The 22,234-nt window shown below is 46.8% G+C and overlaps 1 protein-coding gene and 1 pseudogene across 1 annotated transcript in view; both read left to right on the top strand.

The window, feature by feature from the left end:
* The first annotated feature begins 1,059 nt into the window (after positions 1-1,059).
* LOC121572627 lies at positions 1,060-4,930 on the top strand (annotated as a pseudogene).
* A 7,946-nt stretch (positions 4,931-12,876) lies between these two features.
* Positions 12,877-22,234, top strand: part of LOC121572233 (regulator of G-protein signaling 3) — a 35,233-nt gene continuing 25,875 nt past the window's right edge. Inside the window, exons 1-2 of the mRNA XM_041884179.2 lie at positions 12,877-13,456; positions 14,549-15,262. Coding sequence (XP_041740113.1) covers positions 14,759-15,262 — 504 coding nt within the window. The 5' untranslated portion in view covers positions 12,877-13,456; positions 14,549-14,758. The remainder of the gene's footprint in view (positions 13,457-14,548; positions 15,263-22,234) is intronic.

Below are 22,234 nucleotides of genomic sequence, written 5' to 3'. Positions count from 1 at the left end.
GGAATTGAACACATTTGTGAAACTGCTGGGGTCCCCAAGCTTTTGCAAAACATGGTTCTAATTTGACTATTTTCCTCTACTCCATTTGAACCATATATTAGTAAAGTATTATCATAAATAGGCAAACGTTTAAAGTAATGATTAGGTGCATTAGCGAAAATAGCCTTACATCGTAACTCCTGTCAACAACAACAACAAAAAAACAAATTATAGTCGAAGGCAACAAAAAATACGAAAACTGTGCAAGAGTTTGCTTTTTGTCAACGACCACGATTCAACAGTATTTTCAAAGCGAAAGTTATTTTCTGTTCTATAGATCTCCATTATAAGTTGAAGGCATCCATCAGAACATATTGTGCATCATGGGGGGGGGGGGCAACCTCACCAGGCTCCAATGTGTGTTGTACACTAGCCACTTAAAGTTCAAGCTCCTCACAATGAAACTGAAGATAACCACATCAGGAAGGGGAAAGTGGATATTTTTCTGCTGTCTGTCTAGGTTCTTGTTGATCCAATAAGGGGGGGGACACTGCAGAACTATTAAGATGAATGTACTCTGCAGACAAAAGGAACCTCCAAACCATACCAGAGGACATTCCAAAAAATGGAGAGATCTTTAGACATTTCTATAAATAACATTTCAAAGATCGAAGAGTTTTTGATTTCAAAGATGTATCAGTCGTCACATTCTTGAACCCGTCCTCCTCTAATGTGATCTCTCACGTTGAAGCCAGAGCTTTCCTGCACCTTGTGACCCCTGCAGGGACTGGACCTGGGTTATAACCAACTCACCACCATCTCAGTTGTGATGGGTGATTTGAAGGAGTCAGGCGCAGGAGGGTAAATCACAGAATAACAGGATTTATTCCGGGAATACAGAGTTACGCAGGATAGCGTCAAACAGTCCAGTGCGCAAAACAGGCGCACTGGAACCAAACAGGCACATGGGGGAAAATATACCCCGGCAATACAAAATACACGGAGCTCAACCGAGCTACGCTCTCCTCACATTAAACAATCACCCACAAGGACAAGGGGCAAGACAAAACTAATGGAATGATGATGAGAATCTCCCCCACTCTAAATATCTTAGATCTCAGCTTCAATAACATCAATACTCTGGATTGCTCAGATTTTGCCAATCTTACAGGACCCATACAACTCGTTCTTAAACACAATAAGATGTGTCTTCCAGGATTTTGAAGGCCTTAAAGAGGAAATCGCATCCTGACCTTGAATTATGCTTTCAAGAATGATTTGCAAAAAACTAGAGACCTTGCAGTTGAATGGAAATAAGCTAAGCTCCATCAATAAAGAAGACTTGAAAAGTTTTTTAAATCACTCAACAATTTGGCTTTAATTGACAATCAAATTGGAAGATGGGGCCTTTGAGGGATTGGTCAACCTTATAAACCTCACTCTGGCTGCAAATAAAATCCCTTCAGGAGCAATTAGAGATCGAGTCTTTGAAGGACTAACACGATTAAGAACCATGTATATTAATTCCAACCGTATCACATATGAAAATGATAGTAAGCTGAACCCCCCCCCCTTCTCTAACTTGTCATCTCTCTAATATCTGGATCTCTTCAGCCAGCGTCCAGAAGGAATGCATAATCTACCGTCAAACTTTCTTGACTGTTTGAAATCTTTAACAATCAGGGCAGGGAATATTTAATATTGAGTATCTGCACCCTGACACATTCATATACACACCATGGTTGAGGTAACTTGACATTAGCAACATTATAACTACAACCCTCACTCCAGAGCTGTTTCACCCAATCCCAAACTCAGGCCAATCTATCTGTCAACATTTAAAAATCTAGATGTCCTTATATGAGCCAACCTGTTTCAAGTCAATGACTTGCAGGTAAGAAAAAAATTAATTTACAGCCATTAATGAGACAGTGATGCATTCCTTCTCTGACTTACGTGGTCCTCTGTAGCTCAGCTGGTAGAGCACGGCGCTTGTAACGCCAAGGTAGTGGGTTCGATCCCCGGGACCACCCATACACAAAAATGTATGCACGCACGACTGTAAGTCGCTTTGGATAAAAGCGTCTGCTAACTGGCATATTATATTATTACACGGACATGAATAATAACTATTTCAGTTGTGACTGCAGCAATGCTTGGTTCATCCAGTGGGTGATGAATGACAGCCTAACACAAGTTGTTGACTCTCTGCAAATATCCGCTCAATCTATCCTGTTGGACCTTGACACCCACACCTGTTCGGCAGACGTATGCTTCTTCAACTTCCTCTCCACCGCTTCAATGGTCCTCCCAACCCTGCTGGGGTCCTTCATCTACCATCTTCTGAGATGGCAAGTTTTCTATGCCTGCTACCTCTTCCTGGCTTATCTCTACGACCCCAAGTGGAGGAACAGGCGTGCAGCTAATCAGTAGGACGTCTTCATCTCCTAAAACACCCTGGATGAGCCCTGGGTCCTGAGGGAGCTGCCCTGGGTCCTGAGGGAGCTTCCCTGGGTCCTGAGGGAGCTGCCCTGGGTCCTGAGGGAGCTGCCCTGGGTCCTGAGGGAGCTGCCCTGGGTCCTGAGGGAGCTTCCCTGGGTCCTGAGGGAGCTGCCCTGGGTCCTGAGAGAGCTTCCCTGGGTCCTGAGGGAGCTGCCCTGGGTCCTGAGGGAGCTTCCCTGGGTCCTGAGGGAGCGTCCCTGGGTCCTGAGGGAGCTGCCCTGGGTCCTGAGGGAGCTGCCCTGGGTCCTGAGGGAGCTTCCCTGGGTCCTGAGGGAGCTGCCCTGGGTCCTGAGGGAGCTGCCCTGGGTCCTGAGGGAGCTGCCCTGGGTCCTGAGGGAGCTTCCCTGGGTCCTGAGAGAGCTGCCCTGGGTCCTGAGGGAGCTTCCCTGGGTCCTGAGAGAGCTGCCCTGGGTCCTGAGGGAGCTTCCCTGAGTCCTGAGGGAGCTGCCCTGGGTCCTGAGGGAGCTGCCCTGGGTCCTGAGGGAGCTTCCCTGGGTCCTGAGGGAGCTGCCCTGGGTCCTGAGGGAGCTGCCCTGGGTCCTGAGGGAGCTGCCCTGGGTCCTGAGGGAGCTTCCCTGGGTCCTGAGAGAGCTGCCCTGGGTCCTGAGGGAGCTTCCCTGGGTCCTGAGAGAGCTGCCCTGGGTCCTGAGGGAGCTTCCCTGGGTCCTGAGGGAGCTGCCCTGGGTCCTGAGGGAGCTTCCCTGGGTCCTGAGAGAGCTGCTGCCATAGCTGGAGGGGCAGCACGGCTGGACGCTGTGTCTGCACCACCGGGACTTCCAGCCAGGCAAACCTACCATAGAAAACATCACAGACGCCATCTACAGGAGCCGCAGGGCCATCAGCCATTGCTATCTGGAGAGTGAGTGGTGCTCTCTCTCTCTCGCTATCTGGAGAGTGAGTGGTGCTCTCTCTCTCTCGCTATCTGGAGAGTGAGTGGTGCTCTCTCTCTCTCTCTCTCGCTATCTGGAGAGTGAGTGGTGCTCTCTCTCTCGCTATCTGGAGAGTGAGTGGTACTCTCTCTCTCGCTATCTGGAGAGTGAGTGGTACTGTCTCTCTCGCTATCTGGAGAGTGAGTGGTGCTCTCTCTCTCTCGCTATCTGGAAAGTGAGTGGTACTCTCTCTCTCTCGCTATCTGGAGAGTGAGTGGTGCTCCAGAGAGATACAGGTGACCAGGTGGGTCTAACAATCTTCAATTACCTATATGCACCTACACACCTACCACATCTACACACCTACATACCTACACACCTACATACCTACACACATACACACCTACATATCAACACATCTACACACCTACATACCTTCACATCTACATACTTACATACCTTCACATCTACACACCTACACACCTACATACCTACACATCTACACACCTATATACCTTCACATCTACACACCTACACATCTACACACCTACATACCTACACATCTACACACCTACACACCTACACACCTACACATCTACACACCTACATACCTACACATCTACACACCTACACACCTACATACCTTCACATCTACACACCTATATACCTTCACATCTACACACCTACACACCTACACACCTACACATCTACACACCTACATACCTACACATCTACACACCTACACATCTACACACCTACATACCTTCACATCTACACACCTACACATCTACACACCTACACATCTACACACCTACATACCTTCACATCTACACACCTACACATCTACACACCTACACATCTACACACCTACACATCTACACACCTACATACCTTCACATCTACACACCTACATACATACACATCTACACACCTACATATTTACACTCCAAGACACATATACTGTATACTTCATAAAGACTTTCTACTCTACTCTGTTTGACGAGCAGAAGGACGTGTTGGTCCTGGTGTTTCTGGAGGAGATCCCAGAGCAGCAGCTATCTTCCTACCACCACATGAGGAGGCTGCTGAAGAGACAGACCTACCTGAGCTGGCCCAGAGCTGGGGAGCACACCGGGGTCTTCTGGCAGAAACTCTGGGTGGCTCTGGAGACCAGATCCCCATCCTCACTGGGGGAGCACACCGGGGTCTTCTGGCAGAAACTCTGGGTGGCTCTGGAGACCAGATCCCCATCCTCACTGGGGGAGCACACCGGGGTCTTCTGGCAGAAACTCTGGGTGGCTCTGGAGACCAGATCCCCATCCTCACTGGGGGAGCACACCGGGGTCTTCTGGCAGAAACTCTGGGTGGCTCTGGAGACCAGATCCCCATCCTCACTGGGGGAGCACACCGGGGTCTTCTGGCAGAAACTCTGGGTGGCTCTGGAGACCAGATCCCCATCCTCACTGGGGGAGCACACCGGGGTCTTCTGGCAGAAACTCTGGGTGGCTCTGGAGACCAGATCCCGATCCTCACTGGGGTGGAGAGACAGTGACAGACAAACTAAATGTAATAACCTTTAGCCTAAATGTTCTGAACTTTATCAGAAATGTTATGATATTAACATGACAACGTTATTGACAAATGCTAATAACTTTTATAATTAGAAATTCAGCTAATATACTTGCATTAAGTTACATGCCTACCCAGCTAGAAAAATATTTAGCAAAATGCGAAGTGGGCCACTGACTTTGCAGATGTCGTGTTGCTACTACAAGTTTGCTCTCTGGAATTACAACAAGGCAAGCATAACGATGCAGACTTCAGGACAGACCTCCAGGACAGACCTCCAGGACAGATCTCCAGGACAGACCTCCAGGACAGACTTCAAGGGGCTGTAGTACAGAGTGCAAACATACGGCAAGGCGACATCTGACATCTTAGTGGTGGCAAGGACACACCCAATGTTATGATGAGTTTCTGGTATTGAGAAGTTCAGGATGCAAGAGATCAATCGACACTCAGCTGGAAGTTTGATTTACATTTATTTCAGTACTGGATCATATAACAAGATGAACGTGCTTTGCCTCTTGTCATATGACTGACTTCCATACCAAATCTCTGAGCTCATATAATGCCCTTCCAATCTACTTTTATCTTGCACAGTTGCTAACTATTATTAAGTGTCACTCATCCACCTCCATGGTGTCGTGTGGCACCCTAGCCAGGCCATTCCATCACGCGCCCATCCTAAGATTAGCAACAGTGGCCCCCCCAATCTATCTTGGCACACTGACCTTCTGTTACTCACTCGTGACACCACTAACACATGGTGTGTCCTTGTCCTCTGTCCCTCCTACAGCCTAGGAGTTTACACACATTTTTATTTTTTTATTTAACCTTTATTTAACTAGGCAAGTCAGTTAAGAACAACTTCTTATTTACAATGACGGCCTACACCGGCCAAACCCGGACGACGCTGAGCCAATTGTGCGCCGCCCTACGGGACTCCCAATCACGGCCGGTTGTGATACAGCCTGGAATCGAACCAGGGGGGTCTGTAGTGACGCCTCAAGCACTGAGTGCCTTAGACCGCATCGCCACTCGGGAGCCCAATTAATGAATATTTTATCAAAACTCGTTATAACACCCAAGAAACACCCACATCAAACAACAGCCCCAAGTCAACTCACGTTTGACTACTGTCATGGCCGCCCGCCGGCATTTCTTGAGGAGCTAGCCAAAAACCGAATCAGTGGGTGCGGTTCCCCTTTAAAATAGCTCAGGCAGCCTCAGAAAAGTTCCCTCCCTTCAGTAGGAAGGTTTTCATTGACCATTGGTTTATTTAGACAAAAGCACATTTTGTAAAGAAAAAAATTACTGCGACATGTGTAAAGAAAAAACGGCAGACACAGGAGACATTTTCTAAAGATCAACATTTTATCTGTTTGTCAGGGGTGTCTTTTTATTTGTGTCTAACTTTCCTTATTGCGACAAATGATGATTGCCGAATCATTTTGAAGGGCACGTGATGTCACCGCGTAACTACAGTGGGGGGAAAAAGTATTTAGTCAGCCACCAATTGTGCATGTTCTCCCACTTAAAAAGATGAGAGAGGCCTGTAATTTTCATCATAGGTACACGTCAACTATGACAGACAAATTGAGGAGAAAAAATCCAGAAAATCACATTGTAGGAATTTTTATGAATTTATTTGCAAATTATATGGTGGAAAATAAGTATTTGGTCACCTACAAACAAGCAAGATTTCTGGCTCTCACAGACCTGTAACTTCTTCGTTAATAGGCTCCTCTGTCCTCCACTCGTTACCTGTATTAATGGCACCTGTTTGAACTTGTTATCAGTATAAAAGACACCTGTCCACAACCTCAAACAGTCACACTCCAAACTCCACTATGGCCAAGACCAAAGAGCTGTCAAAGGACACCAGAAACAAACTTGTAGGCCTGCACCAGGCTGGGAAGACTGAATCTGCAATAGGTAAGCAGCTTGGTTTGAAGAAATCAACTGTGGGAGCAATTATTAGGAAATGGAAAACATACAAGACCACTGATAATCTCCCTCGATCTGGGGCTCCACGCAAGATCTCACCCCGTGGGGTCAAAATGATCACAAGAAAGGTGAGCAAAAATCCCAGAACCACACGGGGGGACCTAGTGAATGACCTGCAGAGAGCTGGGACCAAAGTAACAAAGCCTACCATCAGTAACACACTACGCCGCCAGGGACTCAAATCCTGCAGTGCAAGACGTGTCCCCCTGCTTAAGCCAGTACATGTCCAGGCCCGTCTGAAGTTTGCTGGAGTGCATTTGGATGATCCAGAAGAGGATTGGGAGAATGTCATATGGTCAGATGAAACCAAAATATAACTTTTTGGTAAAAACTCAACTCGTCATGTTTGGAGGACAAAGAATGCTGAGTTGCATCCAAAGAACACCATACCTACTGTGAAGCATGGGGGTGGAAACATCATGCTTTGGGGCTGTTTTTCTGCAAAGGGACCAGGACGACTGATCCGTGTAAAGGAAAGAATGAATGGGGCCATGTATCGTGAGATTTTGAGTGAAAACCTCCTTCCATCAGCAAGGGCATTGAAGATGAAACGTGGCTGGGTCTTTCAGCATGACAATGATCCCAAACACACTGCCCGGGCAACGAAGGAGTGGCTTCGTAAGAAGCATTTCAAGGTCCTGGAGTGGCCTAGCCAGTCTCCAGATCTCAACCCCATAGAAAATCTTTGGAGGGAGTTGAAAGTCTGTGTTGCCCAGTGACAGCCCCAAAACATCACTGCTCTAGAGGAGATCTGCATGGAGGAATGTGCCAAAATAACAGCAACAATGTGTGAAAACCTTGTGAAGACTAACAGAAAACGTTTGACCTGTGTCATTGCCAACAAAGGGTATATAACAAAGTATTGAGAAACTTTTGTTATTGACCAAATACTTATTTTCCACCATAATTTGCAAATAAATTCATAAAAAATCCTACAATGTGATTTTCTGGAGAAAGAAAATCTCATTTTGTCTGTCATAGTTGACGTGTACCTATGATGAAAATTACAGGCCTCTCTCATCTTTTTATGTGGGAGAACTTGCACAATTGGTGGCTGACTAAATACTTTTTTTCCCCCACTGTATAAAGCTCCACTCCACATTTAATTCCAAATGCCTACTGCTTGCCAAAAGTATATTTTCAACAATAGAAATTATGTTTCTTTGCGAAGGATTGTCCTGACTTTCAAAAATGCCTGAATGGCTTCGCCTTCGTTTTCAGGTTGGCTGGCAAGTTTCACCATCCAGTTATTTCAGATCTACAGGAGTACGGGTTTCATCATGGCACGGACTGTTGCACAGCTATAAGTTGGCACATGACAATTATTAGACTAATACAGTGAGGGAAAAAAAAGTATTTGATCCCCTGCTGATTTTGTACGTTTGCCCACTGACAAAGACATGATCAGTCTATAATTTTAATGGTAGGTTTATTTGAACAGTGAGAGACAGAATAACAACAACAAAAAATCCAGAAAAACGCATGTCAAAAATGTTATAAATTGATTTGCGTTTTAATGATGGAAATAAGTATTTGGCCCCTCTGCAAAACATGACTTAGTACTTGGTGGCAAAACCCTTGTTGGCAATCACAGAGGTCAGACGTTTCTTGTAGTTGGCCACCAGGTTTGCACACATCTCAGGAGGGATTTTGTCCCACTCCTCTTTGCAGATCTTCTCCAAGTCATTAAGATTTCGAGGCTGACGTTTGGCAACTCGAACCATCAGCTCCCTCCACAGATTTTCTATGGGATTAAGGTCTGGAGACTGGCTAGGCCACTCCAGGACCTTAATGTGCTTCTTCTTGAGCCACTCCTTTGTTGCCTTGGCCGTGTGTTTTGGGTCATTATCATGCTGGAATACCTATCCACGACCCATTTTCAATGCCCTGGCTGAGGTAAGGAGGTTCTCAACCAAGATTTGACGGTACATGGCCCCGTCCATCGTCCCTTTGATGCGGTGAAGTTGTCCTGTCCCCTTAGCAGAAAAACACCCCCAAAGCACAATGTTTCCACCTCCATGTTTGACGGTGGGGATGGTGTTCGTGAGGTCATAGGCAGCATTCCTCCTCCTCCAAACACGGCGAGTTGAGTTGATGCCAAAGTCTTTGGTCTCATCTGACCACAACACTTACACCCAGTTCTCCTCTGAATCATTCAGATGTTCATTGGCAAACTTCAGACGGGCCTGTATACAGTGGGGAAAAAAAGTATTTAGTCAGCCACCAATTGTGCAAGTTCTCCCACTTAAAAAGATGAGAGAGGCCTGTAATTTTCATCATAGGTACACGCCAACTATGACAGACAAAATGAGAAAAAAAAATCCAGAAAATCACATTGTAGGATTTTTAATGAATTTATTTTCAAATTATGGTGGAAAATAAGTATTTGGTCAATAACAAAAGTTTCTCAATACTTTGTTATATACCCTTTGTTGGCAATGACACAGGTCAAACGTTTTCTGTAAGTCTTCACAAGGTTTTCACACACTGTTGCTGGTATTTTGGCCCATTCCTCCATGCAGATCTCCTCTAGAGCAGTGATGTTTTGGGGCTGTTGCTGGGCAACACAGACTTTCAACTCCCTCTAAAGATTTTCTATGGGGTTGAGATCTGGAGACTGGCTAGGCCACTCCAGGACCTTGAAATGCTTCTTACGAAGCCACTCCTTTGTTGCCCGGGTGGTGTGTTTGGGATCATTGTCATGCTGAAAGACCCAGCCACGTTTCATCTTCAATGCCCTTGCTGATGGAAGGAGGTTTTCACTCAAAATCTCACGATACATGGCCCCATTCATTCTTTCCTTTACACGGATCAGTCGTCCTGGTCCCTTTGCAGAAAAACAGCCCCAAAGCATGATGTTTCCACCCCCATGCTTCACAGTAGGTATGGTGTTCTTTGGATGCAACTCAGCATTCTTTGTCCTCCAAACACGACGAGTTGAGTTTTTACCAAAAAGTTATATTTTGTTTTCATCTGACCATATGACATTCTCCCAATCCTCTTCTGGATCATCCAAATGCACTCTAGCAAACTTCAGACGGGCCTGGACATGTACTGGCTTAAGCAGGGGGACACGTCTGGCACTGCAGGATTTGAGTCTCTGGCGGCGTAGTGTGTTACTGATGGTAGGCTTTGTTACTTTGGTCCCAGCTCTCTGCAGGTCATTCCCTAGGTCCCCCCGTGTGGTTCTGGGATTTTTGCTCACCGTTCTTGTGATCATTTTGACCCCACGGGGTGAGATCTTGCGTGGAGCACCAGATCGAGGGAGATTATCAGTGGTCTTGTATGTCTTCCATTTCCTAATAATTGCTCCCACAGTTGATTTCTTCAAACCAAGCTGCTTACCTATTTAGATTCAGTCTTCCCAGCTTGGTGCAGGTCTACAATTTAGTTTCTGGTGTCCTTTGACAGCTCTTTGGTCTTGGCCATAGTGGAGTTTGGAGTGTGACTGTTTGAGGTTGTGGACAGGTGTCTTTTATACTGATAACAAGTTCAAACAGGTGCCATTAATACAGGTAACGAGTGGAGGACAGAGGAGCCTCTTAAAGAAGAAGTTACAGGTCTGTGAGAGCCAGAAATCTTGCTTGTTTGTAGGTGACCAAATACTTATTTTCCACCATAATATGCAAATAAATTCATAAAAAATCCTACAATGTGATTTTCTAGAGAAAAAAATTCTCAATTTGTCTGTCATAGTTGACGTGTACCTATGATGAAAATTACAGGCCTCTCTCATCTTTTTAAGTGGGAGAACTTGCACAATTGGTGGCTGACTAAATACTTTTTTCCCCCACTGTATGTGCTTTCTTGAGCAGGGGGACGTTGTGGGCACTGTAGGATTTCAGTCCTTCACGGCGTAGTGTGTTGTTTTCTTGGTGACTATGGTCCCAGCTGCCTTGAGATCATTGACAAGATCCTCCCGTGTAGTTCTGGGCTGATTCCTCACCGTTCTCATGATCTTTGCAACTCCACGAGGTGAGATCTTGCATGGAGCCCCAGGCCAAGGGAGATTGACAGTTATTTTGTGTTTCTTCCATTTGCGAATAATCTCACCAACTGTTGTCACCTTCTCACCAAGCTGCTTGGCGATGGTCTTGTAGCCCATTCCAGCCTTGTGTAGGTCTACAATCTTGTCCCTGACATCCTTGGAGAGCTCTTTGGTCTTGGCCATGGTGGAGAGTTTGGAATCTGATTGATTGATTGCTTCTGTGGATAGGTGTCTTTTATACAGTTAACAAGCTGAGGTTAGGAGCACCTGGGAGCCAGAAATCTTTCTGATAGAAAGAGGGTCAAATACTTATTTCCCTCATTAGAATGCAAATCAATTTATAACATTTTTGACATGCGTTTTTCTGGATTTTTGTTGTTGTTATTCTGTCTCTCACTGTTCAAATAAACCTACCATTAAAATTATAGACTGATCATTTCTTTGTCAGTGGGCAAACGTACAAAATCAGCAGGGGATCAAATACTTTTTTTCCCCTCACTCTATAGTTTATTGCACTGTATTAGCTTGTTATGATGAGTTTCTGGTATCGAGACATTCATGATGCAAGAGAATAGTCGACACTCACATGGAGATTTGATTCAGTCATTATCTAATGGTTACAATAATGGATTCAATGACAGGCGGTACGTGCATGGCCTCTTGTCATATGAATGACTTCCATACAAAATCTCTCTGTTTTATATAATGCTCTCCGAGCTACTTCTTGATATTATCTGCCAACCATCATTGAGTGTCACTCATCTACAACAATAGCATCCCCATGCTTGGTATTGTGTCACCCCGGCCAGGCCATTCCCTCACGTACACCTTCTAAGATTATCACAAGTGGCCCCCAATCTATCTTGGGCACGCAGACCTTCTGGCCCTCACCAGTGACCTCTATAACACACGGCGTGTCCTTGTCCTCTCTCCCTCACACACATCTTATGAGTTTTACATACATTTATGAATCTTATATCACAAATCATTATAACAAAGATACATGATGGCTTTTTTTTTAGGTAAAATGTCATTACGCCCAGCTGGTTTTATTCGACACAAGATAGTTAAAGCTACAATGTGTACGTTTTTGGGAGACGCAACCAAATTCACATAGAAATGTGTATCATAGATCTGTCATACTCATTGAAAGCAAGTCTAAGAAGCGGCAGATCTGTTCTGTTTCGTTTTAGAGTCTTTTACTTTCGGTTTTGTACACCAGCTTCAAACAGCTGAAAATACAATATTTTTGGTTATGGAAAATAAATTTCACAGCGGTTTAAATGGTACAATGATTATTTACACAATGACTGCTTGTTTTGCCACATAAACTGAAATTAGGCGAACTATTGGAATTTTAGCAACCAGGAAATGGCGGAGCGATTTCTGCATACTGCATCTTTAATTCCTGGTTTCTAAAATTCTAATAGTTTGATTAATTTCAGTTTATGTGACAAAAAAAAGCAAGTATAGTGTAGATAGTCATTGTACCATCTAAACCACTGTGAAATATATTTTCCATAACCAAAAATATTGTATTTTCAGTTGTTTGAAGCTAAAATACCCTAAAATGAAACTTAAGAACAGGAAGCATAGAAATAGCGCACATAGAACATATCTACATACCACTTCTTAGATTTGATTTCAGTGAGAATGACAGATCTATAACACACATGTGAATTTGGCCAGGTTTCCCAAAAAGGTACACTTGCAGCTTTTAATGGAAACGTACCCTAGCAGGCAATTGTTGCATTAATTTTCTATGCGAACTTTCTTAAATGTCGACAAAAAAAAAATCACTGGACAAGTTAACGGAAACATAGCTAGTGATTCCATTCATAGTAAGCCTACCCCAGGGAGTTGTTCCAAAGTTGGTTGTTGCGTTTTTTCCATGACACACCTAGATTAATGCTAATTACATTGTACTGCAAAGGGAGCTCCAAGTGACAACAGCAAGCTGAGACGGAGTTGTGGGTGGCGACATAGACAAGAGGCGTTTCTGGTTCATGCAAGTGTGAAATAATTACAAATAACAGGTCTGAGTGAAGTTTGAGATAGAGAAACGTTCTCGGTGCTAGTAATTTCGTTCGTGTGTCAATCCGCTTGTTATTTATTTGCATATATTTCGGTAACACATGCAGCGTCCTGTCACTTGTTGACGATTGAGAGCACTTGGTGGAGAGAGAGAGAGTGTGGGCGTCCACGACTCCACTTCTTGCCAGGGTTGAAATCATTAGTCCAAAACGTTTTGTTATGGAAATCGTTTACTCCAAACGGAAAACGTTTTGCAACGAAAACAAGAGTTTCTCAATAGACACATTTTGGTAGGTCCCTCCCCGTTTCGTGTCCATTTGCTTCGGTTTGGTTTCTACTGAATACACCCCTGGCAATGCTCCGAAATCACAAGTGAGACGCTCAACTAAACCTAGCCAAATCGAATTGAGACTTCACATTTGGTTCAAACAGAGGACATACTTCCCGGGACAGAGAACTCTTTGGAGCCGAAGTCATGAACGTACAGGTGGCAGAGTAACCGCAGGACATCGAGGTAATACATTTTACCCCCGGTTCTTTGTTTTGTTAACACTGGAGTGTTTACAAGGAGTTAATAAACGTCTCCTCCGGTGGGATTGAGATAGAGATAAGACTTCTGTTTAATATTGTCAGCAGCCGTCTCAACAGTTATGTACAACAAGATGTTATAATGTCACACACTGGATAGGTGCAGTGAAATTGTGTTTTGCAGTGTCAGCCATACATAGTACAGCACCCCTGGAGTACATTAGGTTAGATGCCTTGCTCCAGGGCACATCGACAGATTCCCCCACCCCCCCACCCCCTTGTCGGCTCGGGTATTCGAACTAGCGACCTTTGGTTACTGGACCAATGCTCTAACCTGACACCCATGTAATGCCTTATAGGCAGCCCAAGTTCACGATTTTATTCATACCCAGGATAAACAATGAGTGTTATTACTTTAATACACAAGCATGTTGAAAACATAACACGGAGAATACATGTTGCTGTTCAAATGAAGTCTGACTCCCTCATAGGTGATCTTTTGGAACCATACTGTATGTCATTTAGATGTGGGTCAAGTTGCAGGGAGAAAAATTCACTCAAATCAATGGTACAAATCAGTAGAATCAGTACAATACTGTTGAACTCAAATCAGTAGACTGGCATGACTACAGTTCATCTAATTATTGCAGCCAAAGCCAACACATTTATGTTAAGGTCTTTCATTTCAGTTGAAAACTAATAGGTGCTTTCAGTATGTCACGTGAATATCAGAAAAAAAGCACAGCTTTCTCTTGAGCTTGAGCTCACATTAAATGTGGCGTGGACTTGACAGCAGTGGACATGACACTTCTGATCATACATACTCATGATCTCTGTTCAAAAGTAGTACACTATTTAGGGAATAGGGTTCCATTTGGGACGCAACCCTGTGTTTCTAACCGCAGCTGACTCGTGAGCATGTCAGAGTGGCTGGTTTTGACTCAGCAGCTTGACTCTGTAAAAGTGTACCAATGATATGGAACAGTACACTTTGCCCCTGATGAATTGATCCATTTTCTGTGATTGTCCAATTTTATCTTCCTCCTTTCCCCTCCCCTCTCTCTGTTTCTTTTTACAGGCTGTTCTTCGCTGCAGTCTTTCCTCCAGACTCTCTCGCTTTCATCTTCCCTTTCCCATACCCACTTGGCTTCCCTTCGCTCGTTCTCTACCTGCACCTCTATCCCTCCTTCCTTGACTCCCTCCATCCGGCCGTCCATCCTTCCTTGACTCCCTCCATCCGGCCGTCCATCCTTCCTTGAGTCTCCCTCCATTCGGCGGCTTTGCCATCATGCGTCGGTTCAGCTCAGAGGGGTCCCTACTGGATATGGACTTCCTGCCATGGAAGAAGGTGGCGCTGAAGGACCAGAACTACCACAGCCGGGACGGGGATTCAGGCACCTACACCCCCTACCTGGAGGAGGACGAACTGGATAGGCGGACCACCTCTTTCCCCCCCACCCCCATCATCCTGGAGCCTGGGGCCAGGGTGGAGCTGGGCAAGGAGCACAGCGTCAGCGTGGAGAACGTCACTGAACTGGGGAAGCTAGAGGGTAAGGGTCATCTGGGAGTGGTGAACCTCAGTGAAGGATGCAGGGCGTACAGTGACGGGCAGTTGGCGCCGGCGACTTCGGGTAGCAGCACAGAGAGCGTGGGCAGGGACGACCAGCCTCCGACCTCTCCCTCGTACTCAACCTTTGGCTCCAGCCCCTTCTCCTTCAAGTCACAGCAACGGTCCCACGCCAGAGCCAAGCTGTCAACAGCCAAGCTACACCTGAAGAGCCTGTTTGGGCAGGTAAAGAGTGATGGGGGACAGGGGACAGGGGGTGGGAGGTCAGGGTCACTAGAGGTGTGGTCTCTGACTGTGTGTTTGGTTTTGGATGTGTTAGGCTACTGTATGGGAATGGATAGCCTGTGTGTGTAATGGCTTTTGACTACATTAGTTCTACATGAGTTCTACATGAGTTCTACATGAGTTCTACATTGGTTCTACATTAGTTCTACATTAGTTCTACATTAGTTCTAGCTTTACCACTGAGTGGGCAGAGTTCGCACATTTTAGACCATTTTAGTCGAGTCTGGTGAAATATCTACCCCACCCACGGCACCGGAGGAGCTAAACAAATGCACCCTCTGTAGTATCCTCCACCCTCTGTAGTATCCTGAACCCTCTGTAGTATCCTGAACCCTCTGTAGTATCCTCCACCCTCTGTAGTATCCTGAACCCTCTGTAGTATCCTCCACCCTCTGTAGTATCCTGAACCCTCTGTAGTATCCTGAACCCTCTGTAGTATCCTCCACCCTCTGTAGTATCCTCCACCCTCTGTAGTATCCTCCACCCTCTGTAGTATCCTGAACCCTCTGTAGTATCCTCCACCCTCTGTAGTATCCTCCACCCTCTGTAGTATCCTCCACCCTCTGTAGTATCCTCCACCCTCTGTAGTATCCTCCACCCTCTGTAGTATCCTCCACCCTCTGTAGTATCCTCCACCCTCTGTAGTATCCTGAACCCTCTGTAGTATCCTCCACCCTCTGTAGTATCCTCCACCCTCTGTAGTATCCTGAACCTTCTGTAGTATCCTCCACCCTCTGTAGTATCCTGAACCCTCTGTAGTATCCTGAACCCTCTGTAGTATCCTGAACCCACTGTAGTATCCTGAACCCTCTGTAGTATCCTAAACCCTCTGTAGTATCCTCCACCCTCTGTAGTATCCTGAACCCTCTGTAGTATCCTCCACCCTCTGTAGTATCCTCCACCCTCTGTAGTATCCTCCACCCTCTGTAGTATCCTGAACCCTCTGTAGTATCCTCCACCCTCTGTAGTATCCTGAACCCTCTGTAGTATCCTGAACCCTCTGTAGTATCCTACACCCTCTGTAGTATCCTGAACCCTCTGTAGTATCCTCCACCCTCTGTAGTATCCTCCACCCTCTGTAGTATCCTCCACCCTCTGTAGTATCCTGAACCCTCTGTAGTATCCTCCACCCTCTGTAGTATCCTGAACCCTCTGCAGTATCCTGAACCATCTGCAGTATCCTCCACCCTCTGTAGTATCCTGAACCCTCTGTAGTATCCTCCACCCTCTGTAGTATCCTCCACCCTCTGTAGTATCCTGAACCCTCTGTAGTATCCTGAACCCTCTGTAGTATCCTCCACCCTCTGTAGTATCCTCCACCCTCTGTAGTATCCTCCACCCTCTGTAGTATCCTCCACCCTCTGTAGTATCCTCCACCCTCTGTAGTATCCTCTACCCTCTGTAGTATCCTCCACCCTCTGTAGTATCCTCCACCCTCTGTAGTATCCTAAACCCTCTGTAGTATCCTGAACCCTCTGTAGTATCCTCCACACTCTGTAGTATCCTCCACCCTCTGTAGTATCCTGAACCCTCTGTAGTATCCTCCACCCTCTGTAGTATCCTCCACCCTCTGTAGTATCCTGAACCCTCTGTAGTATCCTGAACCATCTGTAGTATCCTGAACCCTCTGTAGTATCCTCCACCCTCTGTAGTATCCTCCACCCTCTGTAGTATCCTCCACCCTCTGTAGTATCCTGAACCCTCTGTAGTATCCTGAACCCTCTGTAGTATCCTCCACCCTCTGTAGTATCCTGAACCCTCTGTAGTATCATCCACCCTCTGTAGTATCATCCACCCTCTGTAGTATCCTGAACCCTCTGTAGTATCCTGAACCCTCTGTAGTATCCTGAACCCTCTGTAGTATCCTCCACCCTCTGTAGTATCCTCCACCCTCTGTAGTATCCTCCACCCTCTGTAGTATCCTCCACCCTCTGTAGTATCCTCCACCCTCTGTAGTATCCTAAACCCTCTGTAGTATTCTCCACCCTCTGTAGTATCCTCCACCCTCTGTAGTATCCTCCACCCTCTGTAGTATCCTCCACCCTCTGTAGTATCCTCCACCCTATATAGTATCCTCCACCCTCTGTAGTATCCTGAACCCTCTGTAGTATCCTGAACCCTCTGTAGTATCCTGAACCCTCTGTAGTATCCACCACCCTCTGTAGTATCCTCCACCCTCTGTAGTATCCTCCACCCTCTGTAGTATCCTGAACCCTCTGTAGTATCCTCCACCCTCTGTAGTATCCTGAACCCTCTGTAGTATCCTCCACCCTCTGTAGTATCCTCCACCCTCTGTAGTATCCTGAATCCTCTGTAATATCCTGAACCCTCTGTAGTATCCTGAACCCTCTGTAGTATCCTGAACCCTCTGTAGTATCCTCCACCCTCTGTAGTATCCTGAACCCTCTGTAGTATCCTCCACCCTCTGTAGTGTCCTCCACCCTCTGTAGTATCCTGAACCCTCTGTAGTATCCTGAACCCTCTGTAGTATCCTGAACCCTCTGTAGTATCCAGAACCCTCTGTAGTATCCTCCACCCTCTGTAGTATCCTGAACCCTCTGTAGTATCCTCCACCCCCTGTAGTATCCTGAACCCTCTGTAGTATCCTGAACCCTCTGTAGTATCCTCCACCCTCTGTAGTATCCTGAACCCTCTGTAGTATCCTGAACCCTCTGTAGTATCCTCCACCCTCTGTAGTATCCTCCACCCTCTGTAGTATCCTGAACCCTCTGTAGTATCCTGAACCCTCTGTAGTATCCTGAACCCTCTGTAGTATCCTCCACCCTCTGTAGTATCCTGAACCCTCTGTAGTATCCTGAACCCTCTGTAGTATCCTGAACCCTCTGTAGTATCCTCCACCCTCTGTAGTATCCTCCACCCTCTGTAGTATCCTCCACCCTCTGTAGTATCCTCCACCCTCTGTAGTATCCACCACCCTCTGTAGTATCCTGAACCCTCTGTAGTATCCTGAACCCCCTGTAGTATCCTCCACCCTCTGTAGTATCCATCCACCCTCTGTAGTATCCTCCACCCTCTGTAGTATCCTCCACCCTCTGTAGTATCCTGAACCCTCTGTAGTATCCTGAACCCTCTGTAGTATCCTGAACCCTCTGTAGTATCCTGAACCCTCTGTAGTATCCTCCACCCTCTGTAGTATCCTCCACCCTCTGTAGTATCCTCCACCCTCTGTAGTATCCTGAACCCTCTGTAGTATCCTCCACCCTCTGTAGTATCCTCCACCCTCTGTAGTATCCTCCACCCTCTGTAGTATCCTCCACCCTCTGTAGTATCCTGAACCCTCTGTAGTATCCTGAACCCTCTGTAGTATCCTCCACCCTCTGTAGTATCCTCCACCCTCTGTAGTATCCTCCACCCTCTGTAGTATCCTGAACCCTCTGTAGTATCCTCCACCCTCTGTAGTATCCTGAACCCTCTGTAGTATCCTCCACCCTCTGTAGTATCCTCCACCCTCTGTAGTATCCTGAACCCCCTGTAGTATCCTCCACCCTCTGTAGTATCCTCCACCCTCTGTAGTATCCTCCACCCTCTGTAGTATCCTGAACCCTCTGTAGTATCCTGAACCCTCTGTAGTATCCTGAACCCTCTGTAGTATCCTCCACCCTCTGTAGTATCCTCCACCCTCTGTAGTATCCTGAACCCTCTGTAGTATCCTCCACCCTCTGTAGTATCCTCCACCCTCTGTAGTGTCCTCCACCCTCTGTAGTATCCTCCACCCTCTGTAGTATCCTCCACCCTCTGTAGTATCCTGAACCCTCTGTAGTATCCTGAACCCTCTGTAGTATCCTCCACCCTCTGTAGTATCCTCCACCCTCTGTAGTATCCTCCACCCTCTGTAGTATCCTGAACCCTCTGTAGTATCCTGAACCCTCTGTAGTATCCTCCACCCTCTGTAGTATCCTCCACCCTCTGTAGTATCCTCCACCCTCTGTAGTATCCTCCACCCTCTGTAGTATCCACCACCCTCTGTAGTATCCTCCACCCTCTGTAGTATCCTGAACCCTCTGTAGTATCCTGAACCCTCTGTAGTATCCTCCACCCTCTGTAGTATCCTCCACCCTCTGTAGTATCCTCCACCCTCTGTAGTATCCTCCACCCTCTGTAGTATCCTCCACCCTCTGTAGTATCCTGAACCCTCTGTAGTATCCTGAACCCTCTGTAGTATCCTCCACCCTCTGTAGTATCCTGAACCCTCTGTAGTATCCTCCACCCTCTGTAGTATCCTGAACCCTCTTTAGTATCCTCCACCCTCTGTAGTATCCTCCACCCTCTGTAGTATCCTGAACCCTCTGTAGTATCCTGAACCCTCTGTAGTATCCTCCACCCTCTGTAGTATCCTCCACCCTCTGTAGTATCCTGAACCCTCTGTAGTATCCTGAACCCTCTGTAGTATCCTCCACCCTCTGTAGTATCCTGAACCCTCTGTATTATCCTGAACCCTCTGTAGTATCCTCCACCCCCTGTAGTATCCTGAACCCTCTGTAGTATCCTCCACCCTCTGTAGTATCCTGAACCCTCTGTAGTATCCTGAACCCTCTGTAGTATCCTCCACCCTCTGTAGTATCCTCCACCCTCTGTAGTATCCTGAACCCTCTGTAGTATCCTGAACCCTCTGTAGTATCCTCCACCCTCTGTAGTATCAGCCACCCTCTGTAGTATCCTCCACCCTCTGTAGTATCCTGAACCCTCTGTAGTATCCTGAACCCTCTGTAGTATCCTCCACCCTCTGTAGTATCCTCCACCCTCTGTAGTATCCTCCACCCTCTGTAGTATCCACCACCCTCTGTAGTATCCTCCACCCTCTGTAATATCCTGAACCCTCTGTAGTATCCTGAACCCTCTGTAGTATCCTGAACCCCCTGTAGTATCCTCCACCCTCTGTAGTATCCTCCACCCTCTGTAGTATCCTCCACCCTCTGTAGTATCCTCCACCCTCTGTAGTATCCTGAACCCTCTGTAGTATCCTGAACCCTCTGTAGTATCCTGAACCCTCTGTAGTATCCTCCACCCTCTGTAGTATCCTCCACCCTCTGTAGTATCCTCCACCCTCTGTAGTATCCTGAACCCTCTGTAGTATCCTCCACCCTCTGTAGTATCCTCCACCCTCTGTAGTATCCTCCACCCTCTGTAGTATCCTGAACCCTCTGTAGTATCCTGAACCCTCTGTAGTATCCTCCACCCTCTGTAGTATCCTCCACCCTCTGTAGTATCCTGAACCCTCTGTAGTATCCTCCACCCTCTGTAGTATCCTCCACCCTCTGTAGTATCCTGAACCCTCTGTAGTATCCTCCACCCTCTGTAGTATCCTGAACACTCTGTAGTATCCTCCACCCTCTGTAGTATCCTCCACCCTCTGTAGTATCCTCCACCCTCTGTAGTATCCTCCACCCTCTGTAGTATCCTGAACCCTCTGTAGTATCCTCCACCCTCTGTAGTATCCTGAACCCTCTGTAGTATCCTCCACCCTCTGTAGTATCCTCCACCCTCTGTAGTATCCTCCACCCTCTGTAGTATCCTGAACCCTCTGTAGTATCCTGAACCCTCTGTAGTATCCTCCACCCTCTGTAGTATCCTCCACCCTCTGTAGTATCCTGAACCCTCTGTAGTATCCTCCACCCTCTGTAGTATCCTCCACCCTCTGTAGTGTCCTCCACCCTCTGTAGTATCCTGAACCCTCTGTAGTATCCTCCACCCTCTGTAGTATCCTGAACCCTCTGTAGTATCCTGAACCCTCTGTAGTATCCTCCACCCTCTGTAGTATCCTCCACCCTCTGTAGTATCCTCCACCCTCTGTAGTATCCTGAACCCTCTGTAGTATCCTGAACCCTCTGTAGTATCCTCCACCCTCTGTAGTATCCTCCACCCTCTGTAGTATCCTCCACCCTCTGTAGTATCCTCCACCCTCTGTAGTATCCACCACCCTCTGTAGTATCCTGAACCCTCTGTAGTATCCTGAACCCTCTGTAGTATCCTCCACCCTCTGTAGTATCCTCCACCCTCTGTAGTATCCTCCACCCTCTGTAGTATCCTCCACCCTCTGTAGTATCCTGAACCCTCTGTAGTATCCTGAACCCTCTGTAGTATCCTCCACCCTCTGTAGTATCCTGAACCCTCTGTAGTATCCTCCACCCTCTGTAGTATCCTGAACCCTCTGTAGTATCCTCCACCCTCTATAGTATCCTCCACCCTCTGTAGTATCCTCCACCCTCTGTAGTATCCTGAACCCTCTGTAGTATCCTGAACCCTCTGTAGTATCCTCCACCCTCTGTAGTATCCTCCACCCTCTGTAGTATCCTGAACCCTCTGTAGTATCCTGAACCCTCTGTAGTATCCTCCACCCTCTGTAGTATCCTGAACCCTCTGTAGTATCCTCCACCCTCTGTAGTATCCTCCACCCTCTGTAGTATCCTCCACCCTCTGTAGTATCCTCCACCCTCTGTAGTATCCTGAACCCTCTGTAGTATCCTCCACCCTCTGTAGTATCCTCCACCCTCTGTAGTATCCTCCACCCTCTGTAGTATCCTGAACCCTCTGTAGTATCCTCCACCCTCTGTAGTATCCTCCACCCTCTGTATTATCATCCACCCTCTGTAGTATCATCCACCCTCTGTAGTATCATCCACCCTCTGTAGTATCCTGAACCCTCTGTAGTATCCTCCACCCTCTGTAGTATCCTGAACCCTCTGTAGTATCTTCTACCCTCTGTAGTATCCTCTACCCTCTGTAGTATCCTCCACCCTCTGTAGTATCCTGAACCCTCTGTAGTATCCTCCACCCTCTGTAGTATCCTCCACCCTCTGTAGTATCCTCCACCCTCTGTAGTATCCTCCACCCTCTGTAGTATCCTCCACCCTCTGTAGTATCCTCCACCCTCTGTAGTATCCTCCACCCTCT

The sequence above is a fragment of the Coregonus clupeaformis genome, chromosome 8 (assembly GCF_020615455.1).
Source record: "Coregonus clupeaformis isolate EN_2021a chromosome 8, ASM2061545v1, whole genome shotgun sequence".
In the NCBI taxonomy this organism is placed as follows: Eukaryota; Metazoa; Chordata; class Actinopteri; order Salmoniformes; family Salmonidae; genus Coregonus; species Coregonus clupeaformis.
This window is presented reverse-complemented; position numbering and strand designations above follow the sequence as displayed.